This window comes from Bison bison, unplaced genomic scaffold (assembly GCF_000754665.1).
Source record: "Bison bison bison isolate TAMUID 2011002044 unplaced genomic scaffold, Bison_UMD1.0 scf7180017864148, whole genome shotgun sequence".
In the NCBI taxonomy this organism is placed as follows: domain Eukaryota; kingdom Metazoa; phylum Chordata; class Mammalia; order Artiodactyla; family Bovidae; genus Bison; species Bison bison.
The window spans coordinates 9,609,150-9,618,839 of record NW_011494720.1 but is presented as its reverse complement, the minus strand read 5'-3'; the positions used below and the strand labels follow the sequence as shown (position 1 = coordinate 9,618,839).

The 9,690-nt window shown below is 47.1% G+C and overlaps 1 protein-coding gene across 3 annotated transcripts in view; it reads right to left on the bottom strand.

Moving 5' to 3' along the window:
- MAP3K4 (mitogen-activated protein kinase kinase kinase 4) overlaps positions 1–9,690 on the bottom strand; it is a 70,612-nt gene that overhangs the window by 36,109 nt on the left and 24,813 nt on the right. For all 3 annotated transcript variants that reach the window (XM_010840902.1, XM_010840901.1, XM_010840903.1), the window contains exons 4-5: positions 7,019–7,165; positions 2,091–2,248 (exon numbers count right to left, since the gene is read on the bottom strand). In XM_010840902.1, the coding sequence (XP_010839204.1) occupies positions 2,091–2,248; positions 7,019–7,165 (305 nt within the window). The remainder of the gene's footprint in view (positions 1–2,090; positions 2,249–7,018; positions 7,166–9,690) is intronic.

The following is a 9,690-nucleotide window of genomic DNA, read 5'->3' as shown; positions in this document are numbered from 1 at the left end:
CTGCAAGGAGATCAAATCAGTCAATCCTGAAGGAAATCAATTCTGAATATTCACTGGAAGGACTGATGTTGAAGCTGAAGCTCCAATACTCTGACCACCTGATGTGAAGGGCATACTCACTGGAAAAGACCCTGATGCTGGGAAAGAGAGAAGGCAGGAGGAGAAGGGGATGACAGAGGATGAGATGGTTGGATGGCATCACCGACTCGATGGACGTGAGTTTGAGCAAGCTCCAGGAGATAGTGAAGGACAGGGAAGCCTGGCATGCTGCAGTCCGTGGGGTCACAAGGAGTCAGACACGACTGGGCAACTGAACAACAGGAACAAAAAATGGTCTGATGTACAGTTTAACAGGATCACTGAGAATAAGCCTTAGAGGATGCAGGGCAAAAACAGACTCCTGAGGGAGCTGCTGCAGCAATACAAGAAAGAAATAACAGGCTGGGAAGAGGGGAAGCGGGCAGTGGTGAGCGGAGGTCAGATGCTGGTTACACCCCAGAGGGACAGCCACGGGGAATTAGAGATGGCGCGTGAGAGAAAAATGGGGGCAGGGTTAACGCCAAGACGGCTCCAACCCGGGAGAAGCAGAACACCGCCGCAACGCGACGAATACCCAGAACAAGAACCGTGCAGGTGGGCAGCCCCTCAGCACAGGCAGTGATGGGGCCCTGGAGCTTCCCAGAGCACGGGACGTGAGGCTGGCAGCCACAGACCGTGCTGAAAAGGAATCGAAGGACAAGCCAAAGATGAAAAGGAACACTGACAGGTACATGATGACGGTACAAAGAAATTAAATAACAAGAATGGGTAGTGAAATGAAACAGTAACCTTTTCAAACATCTTTTTTTTTTTTTTCAGCAAAGCTTGACAGACTGAGAACAGAAGATACAAATAGAAGAAATTATAGGTGAAACAGAACAATGGAAAACTAAGGGGCAAGAGACTTTGAAAATGGCAGTGAATACATGTTTCTGTAAGGCTGACTGTGGAAACCAACACGAATAGGAAACCAGGACAGACTGGGAACCCTGGCCTGAAGCCAGCTGAGCTCTGAGACAAGAGCAAGTTCACTGTTCACTCAGAGATGGAGGAAAGCGTAAAGACCAGGTGGTCAGGGCGGAAGAGTCAACACAACATTCTGAGATACAAAGAGACCTGCGGGCTGAAGACAGTGACTTTCTGCAGGGAGAAGAGAGCTCTGTAACAGCCGAAGTCCTGAAGGGTACACACAGAGCCGGGTGGGGGCGGGGAAGGAAACGTGAGCTGGGTATAAAAGAGCTCCTAAAAAGGCAACAGACGAAACGGCCGACACGGCAGCGAGAGAAGGGGGCACCATGGGGCGGCCGCAGGTCTTAAGAGCCAGGGAGGAGGCCCGGTCCCCAGTCCCTCAGCAGGGGAGCAGCCTACCACAAAGACCACATACCTGACACCTCGCTCTCAACACTCAGGTGCCTGCACTCGAGAAGACACATTCGTGTCCCAGAGCAGACAGACCAGTGAGCACTCCCCCTTGCTTCATGCTTGTCCTCTGTTTACGGTTCGATTCCTTCATCATATATAAACACCCGGTTTATAAAGAGCTTCTGTGATTAGCATAACATTCCCAAAACAGTGTCGGTGAAAACACCTCCTTGGTAGGCTGCAGAAGTGCCCACCAAGACGGACACAAAGACTGATACTTGCAGGCCTACTCCACTCATCAGGAGGCTTTAAATTCTTCCCCTTTTATATAATCAAGCGGGTGCATCCTGTGGCAGGATTTCTCTACTTCAAAACTGCCGCGCTGGGTGGACAGCTTTTCTCAGGGGGCGGGGGGGCACACTGTCCTGTGCATCATGGGATGTATCCCGGCGTCCCTGGCCTCCACCCAGCAAACACAATCAGAACCGTTCCGACACCACCACACGTCCCGGGGGCAAGTCACCCCCGGCAGAGAACCACTGCTCTAAGGATGACAAAGCCCAGGAGAGGGGCACACGAGAGGTACGAATGTTTGTCATTTTCATGTAATTAGACACTCGCACGTGTAGAACAGAACCGGGGAGCAAACCAGGAGCGAGAAAGGAAGGCAGCCACGCAAGGATTCCTACCAGAAAAGCTTTCCAGCCTGTGCTTCTCCTCCCCGGATGTAATGGGTTATTTCTTTGGTGAAATTCCATTCTTCTTCTAACAAATTTTTTAAACTATGAGATGCTTGAGGTAATTGCTGTAGCATTTGGATCCAGCTTCTCATGTAATCAAAATATACCTTAAGATACAAAAAACGCAAAAGGAGATATTTGAGAACAGGATTCAACAACTCACAACTTTCATCCCTGTTAACACGAAAATTTTAAGTTGGACAAGAGGAAGGGGGACCACTCAGGCATGAAGTGAAGCGAGATTCTCCATCACTACTAACTGAGGTCTAAATAGGATTTTTCTTTAATTGTATAACTCAACTCCTCAGCAACTGAACATATTATTCACAACTGCTGCAAGTTACCGGAGAAGGCAATGGCACCCCACTCCAGTACTCTTGCCTGGAAAATCCCATGGATGGAGGAGCCTGATAGGCTGCAGTTCATGGGGTCGCTAAGAGTCTGACACGACTGAGCGACTTCACTTTCACTTTTCACTTTCATGCATTGGAGAAGGAAATGGCAACCCACTCCAGTGTTCTTGCCCGGAGAACCCCAGGGATGGGGCATCCTGGTAGGCTGCCGTCTGTGGGGTCACACAGAGTCAGACACTACTGAAGTGACTCAGCAGCAGCTGCAAGTTACTAAGAAAATAAAACATTCACACTGTACAGAAAAATACAATGAAGTAAAAAAAAAAATCAAAATAATAACACAGAAATTTTCATGTTTAATATACTGTGAATAATATTCCTTTAAGAGCGTGGGACCTTTATTTCTTTAATTACTTAAGTTTTAGATGGTTTCTTACATGTTGTTGCTGCTGCTGCTAAATCACTTCAGTCATGTCCAACTCTTAGCGACCCCATGGACTGCAGCCCATGAGGTTCCTCTGTCCATGGGATTTTCCAGGCAAGAGTACTGGAGTGGGGTGCCATTGCCTTCTCCATCTTACATGTTAAGAGGAGGCAATGAGCACACTTCTTCCCACAATTATGTTCCAAGCATCCACGTTCTCATGACATAATTTTTCAAGGTTTATGACATATAAATTATGATCTATAACCAAAATACTTGATTGTTCTAAGGAGGAGTTCATGTCCACCACAGTTCATCTTCCAATAGCTTTCACAGTGCTAAAATTCTTGTTTTATCTGCTGCTTAGGAGGGTTTTACTATGATGTACTTTTTTTCTCAAGACAGGCTCACAACTGTTATTTTATAAAACATCACTGTCTGTGGATTCTTTTACTGAAAGGATACCTTGACTGGGTGTAAAATGTTTGAATTACACATCCTCTCCCTCAGAGCCTTGAAGACTTTACTCCGGTAGCTTCTAACACCGCGAGTCATGTTAGAATAAACAAAACTGCTGACAGACTGATCTTCACCCTCCCACCCCCTGAAGGCAGCTTCCTTTCCCTGCCTGGAGGTTTACAGGCTCCCTTCTCCAGGCCTGGATCCCAAGGACCTTAGCAGGCTACACCTTAGGGTTCTCTGAAATGAGGGTTTTCTGAGATCCAATAATAATTTTCAGTAGGCAAAAACTCTGGAGTTTTTCACTTAAAGAAAACTATCTTCTGTTGTATCTTTGGAGTTTCTGGGTCCTCCTCCACCTAGGCACTCGGCATGAATCGCCAGTCACAGGTCCATTATGAACATGTGTAGTGGAACCTGCGACTTAACAGGTCTATGCCCATCTCATCCCAACGAAACAGGTCTTTTGCACATCAGGCTCTGGACCTCCCTTTCCACTCCTGGAGGGCAGCTTCATCTCCCTGGCCTCCCTGAAACTGTGCTGTCCTGAGAGCCTTCTCAAGGGGCAGCTGCCTTACAGAACACCGCAAGGGCTGCCAACGGTCGCATCTTTGGGTATCCCGTTGCTGCTTTCAAACCAGCATCCTCACACAGCCTTATTTAAAAACAAAAGCAACACTCTGCCCCTTTAAGGTTTCCGTGATCAGGAATGCCCTGGACGCCCCGTGTCCGCACCATCATCTACTGATTTTCCACGGCCCAGAGGCAGCCATCACACAGCAGCCTGCGCTGCGGCCTTCTCTCCGTCCCAGGCTCAGCTGTGTGACTTAAATAACATCTGGGGCGCCCCCCCCCCCCACCGATTCAGTTCCATTCTCCGACTGCCTCTGGTTCCAAGCACCTTTCCTCCTCTCTGACGAGCTTTCCTTTCTGATCCTAGCATTTACCAGAACCGCCCCAAACCCAGTTCAAACGTTCTGATGCTGAAACCTCCTCTCCTCCCTGCAGTCTGCTTGCCCGGCTCCCCTACTACACTGCTCCCCTCACTTCATCGGGAGCTCTGGCGCCCTGGCTCCTCTTCTTCTTCAGACTCACTCCTCTCTTCCTCAGTTCCCTGTCCTCCTGCCACAGTGCTCCTGTCGGCACAGCTGTGTCCCTGCCACCTCCCCACACCCTGCCACCCCTCAATGCCTTTTCATGTGCCTGTCACAACCCCAGAGCGAGACAAGCCCAGTGCCCTTCCCCATGTCCACTGTCCTCCAGAAGCTGAGGTCTCCAAGAGCCACACCACGGGGAGGGGCCGCTCTTCTACACAGTCACATCTGCCAAGCACAGAGCACACGTTCCTGGTAATACCTGAACCTCTGCTCAGCCCATTCACCTTCTCTCTACAAACACAAGTTTGAAATTTCTCCATTTTCCTCACATGGCTAAAATCCATCACAACCCATTCTCACAGGTGATGTCACCTCTCTTCATTTAAAAAAAAAAAAAAAAACTCTGTTATTAGATATAAAAGCTCTCCTCATCCTGAGATAAATAACATGAACGTACATACTGTTTTACCATTCTTCCCTTTTTAACAGTAGAGGCACTGGGCTTCCTGCCAAGCCCAACACTTGTGTTTTGAGACCCATTTCCTTGTGGAACCTGAGGAACCTTGCACTCTCAGTCTTCCCTTTCCTCTCATGTACATGAGATTTTTTTTTTTTCATTTCCTTCATTCAACAAAATCAATCCCAAAGGCTTTCAAATGGTCTCAGCTATCTTCAATTTAAAAAGCTCACTGGACCCATCATCTCCAGTACTCATCCGGCTGCAAGAACTAGATACCCAGCAACCTCTCTCTATACCCGCTCCATACCCAACCCATCCCTGAGTTCTGCCAATTTCGAGGGATTCAACCCCTGTGCCTTTCCCTGAATCTATGCTTTTCCCCTGTAACCCAGGGACTAGCGCGCGCACCACTAGACGAGACCCTGCGTGGTCTTTCTCCAGGCTCGCAGGACAGGATACGCTGCAGACAACACGACGGTTTCTGCACACCACACGCCTTCTATCCTCCTCGGGGCATGAGCTCAGGGTGTCCTCCTCGGGGCCATGCCCTGCAGCCCTCCAGCCTGGTCACACCCCGAGATGCCACAGCTCTAATTCATCACTGTACGAGCCCTCCGTGTGGAAAGGAGGGCGGGATGGTGCACTAAATGACGTGCCCGCCTCTCTGAAGGCCACAGTCTCCTTCCTTCTTGACGAAACACTGGTTTTCTTTGGGTTCCACCAGTTCTCAAGTTATGCCCCTGCACTACTTCATCTAGGACACTCTGGGACACAACTTTTAAAATCACTGATAATTTCTAGTCCTTCATCTGTAGGATTACGGCAATGAACTAAGGGACATGATGACTCACACAGAAAACTAGAAGCAAAGTCAAAACTAACTCCCAGTACTGCTAGGGTCCTCTAACCAGCTGAGAGTCTCGGGACTTCCCTGAACCCAGGCTGTCGACCTCTCCCACGCACACGATGACCTGGACGGCACAGCTCACCCACCCAATGCGCACCCTTCCTGCCTCAGTGAACATCCCATAAAAGATGCGGCAAGTGCCTTTGTGAGGCCATCAAATACAGTTTGGAAAGCAAGGCACTTTTTGTCTTTTTAAACTTCTGGTTTAACTACTCACAGAGACAATAACTAATTTGCTTGCTGTTTTATCATAACTATTCAACAATAGGCTTTTCTGACACAAGGCATATATAAAGTATTTCAAAACATAGCCACATTTCATACATTTTCTGTATTCTCCCAAACAATAAAAAAAGCCACTTTATAGTCAAAATTATTTCTTGCAAGATGCCAGATGTAGTAAGTCCTCCCCAGCCATACCCTTTCTTTTCTCCTTCTGATAGAGGCTGAAAAACTGAATCCTTGAGGCCCAGCCTCCCCTAGAGAGAGGCAGCCACCCAGCAGGTCTCGTCAGGAGGATGTAGGGGACTTCTGCTGACTGGGGCTTCCAAGGGAGGTTTTGCTCTTCTGGACCTAGCTGACAAGGAGACTTGTCCCTCTGCCCCCTTCTCATCTCTTCCAGCCTAGAAAGTGAGGGTGGTGTGTCTGGAGGTGCTGCAGCCATCCTGAAGCAGGATACAGGGAGATGTCAAGCGAGGGTGACGGCTCTCCAAAAACAATATGACGACAAGCCTTGCTATCTTCTATACTGTTTCATCAACCTGCCACGTCACGTAACCATCTGTGCACCTACTCAAGCGGTGCTAACACGGGTTTACTATATACTAACACTCCACCAAACACTACGGAAGGCAGAAGAACCCCAGTCACAACCCCTGGCTCATGCAGCTTTCAGCCTAAACCGGGGAAACCCGAGGACAGATGAGCAGAGCGTTACTAAGTATTAGACAGTTACGATCGGAACCACCGGAGGAGTTCAGAGAAGAAGTGCACAGATGCACACTCGGAGTGAAAATTGTCAGCTAACACTCGAAAGTAAATCTTCAATGGAAGGATGAGGAGGAGAGGAGACACTTAGAGCAGGAAGGAATAACAGGAGCACAAGCAGAGAGCTTAGAAGAGCCAGGAGAAGACACACAAGTCAGACATCGCCCGCACCCCCCGGGCCCGCCCTGACCATCAGCATTTTGTGCAGGTCCTCCTCGAAGGCGTCGATGTTGCAGTCGGTCTTCTCCAGCTGGTCTAGGACCTCGTGCAGCATGAACTGGTAGTACTGCTTCATCAGGAGGCCGCCCTTCAGCACCTCCTTACACTCTCTCACCAGCTGCAAGACAGCAGGCACAGTTCGACCGTCACACACATGCTACCAGACGACCAGCTGGTTCTCACACAGTTCCCGCGCAAATTCTCAAAAAACTCAGAAGTGAGCGGTGCCTCTGAGAACCCTAAAATACTTTCCAGATTCTTTGTCCGTTCGTTCACAGTGAAAATAAAAGTATTTAATATCACAGCGAGAGTACACAAAGAAAATATATATGCAGGAAACTGATATGCTAAAATACATTCTTCTACAAATAAAAGTTTTACAGAAAATAAATTCTACAGAAAAAGATTTATTTTTCTTCTAGCTCACATTATGAGACAAGGGATATAAGACAAAAAAAAGTTCCTCATGAGACTGGTCCTTTTTAACAACAACAACAACAAAACATTAATAAAGATTCAAATGTACTCACATACCACAGAGCCCGGGGGCCTTTGTAATAATTTAGCACAGTTAACTACTGTGATTTGTGGCTTTTACCATCAAAAAAACTGTATCATCATAAAAACAAACCAAAAAAAACCACCTAAGATAAATCTGATGGAATTAAATAGAAGTGGTGGGGGGTGGGGGTGGCGCAAGGTGGGGAATTTTAAAGAAAACAAAAGGATGAGTAAAACCCACTGCCACCATGTGCAGGCCCCGGGAGGCACTGTGAGAACGGAGGTGAGACGGAATGACAGGACCTGTACAGTCCTTCCGTTAATAACACGCTGGGCACGTTCCCCCAAATTCTAACCAGCAGGGGCTGTGGGACTAGATCACAGTTAACATTAGCCTTAAGATGCATTAATCAAGACACAAAAGGAACCACAGCGGTGCTACAGGGAAAGTAAACTGGTGCAAACTTACCAGAATCCAAAAATATGTGACTCACTAGTTAGTTTTCACAGTTTATACTCAAACAGTAATCAGAGATTCAGGCTAAAACTGGCCCACAAATATACTTATCACAATATCATTGAGAACAATGAAGATCAGGTACACTGGCGCGCTAATGCGGTAGGGCACCAGGGCAGTCATTTACAGCCTCATTTCTGAACAACGTTTATGGTGAAAACTCATATTCTTTTCTTTTTAAAATCATTACATGTGTAGAAAGCATGTACATATAGAAAAACAAATGGAGAGAAATATACCAAAATGTTATAGCAGTTACCTCTGAATAGCAGAATAAGAGGATAGCTTTCATTTTTCTCTGTACTTTTGAAATTTTCTGTACTTTTCAGATTTTCTAAAATAAACATGGATTGCTTTATAACAAGATCCCCTTAAAAATGTTTTTAAAATAATTACTCACAATAGGGGAGAAACGGTTAGAAATAAATCTATTAAAAAGTATTAACGTAAATTTCTGTTACGGATGTCACTTAGGTGCTTTACAACTCAATCTGAAATCATTATAGTCACAATTTCTATTTTATTTTTACTCTAATAATGCTACACTGGGCTTCCCAGGTGGTTCAGCAGTAAAGAACCCGTCTGCCAGTGCGGGAGACACAGGTTTGATCCATGGATTGGGAAGATCCCCTGGAGGAGGAAAGGGCAACCCACTCCAGTATTCTTGCCTGGGAAATCCCAGGGAAAGAGAGCCTGGCCGGCTACAGTCCATGGGGTTGCAAAAGATCTGACATGACCTAGCAACTGAGTAGCAACAAAGCTACATCAATCCAAGTATTGGTTTTTTACTTTCCAAAATGTTTTCACATAAATGACTGTTTAATCCTCATAACAGACCCATTAGTAAAAGGTCAACTCCCCCGTCTCACCTGGTTACATTCCCTAAGTTTGTATTTGTTCCGTGGGGAGGGGAGGTAAGGTATTTTTACCAAACGTCCTAAGTAACTGCTGTGATATGGAGGACAAGTGAAAAGAACGGCCCACGTGGACCGTAGCCAGTGACCAGAACCAAGACGGTGAGAAGGAAATAGCGCAAAGGAGGACACAGAGCTCGGGCCGGTGCTGGGCGGGAAGAGAGGTGATGAGCTGCAGGGCCGGCCTCCAGTCCTATCAGCCACCGGGAACAGACCACGCCAGGGCCTGTTCTGTACGTCTCGCCCCGCCTGTCCTTCAATCGTCCCCGCTGCCCGTCTGACATTCAGGGCCAGTGAGCTCCCAGACCTAACTCCTGGGGATGGACCATCGCAGGCCACACACACACAAAATCAAAATCCAATGTGGCTATTTCATATAATGAATGTCAATATGGGAACATCGTGAGGCATCAATATAAACACTCAGTCTGGTAGATACAACTGCTTCCAGCCATTCCTCTATTACCTGTGGAGCAGCAAACTCCATGCAAACCCCACCCAAATTAATAGTAACTGAGAAAGCAGAAGCTGCCATTACTGCTTAAACTGTACCAGTGCCTAAGCAAGCAAAATGTCCACACTCCCCCTCCCTGCATACCTCACACCTTCACCTGTCTACACAAAGCTTCAAAAAGAACAAAATGATAAATTAAAGAATTGAAAGTCTCTCTTATGAATGAATTTTAAGTTTCCAGTCTTCAAAGACTGATG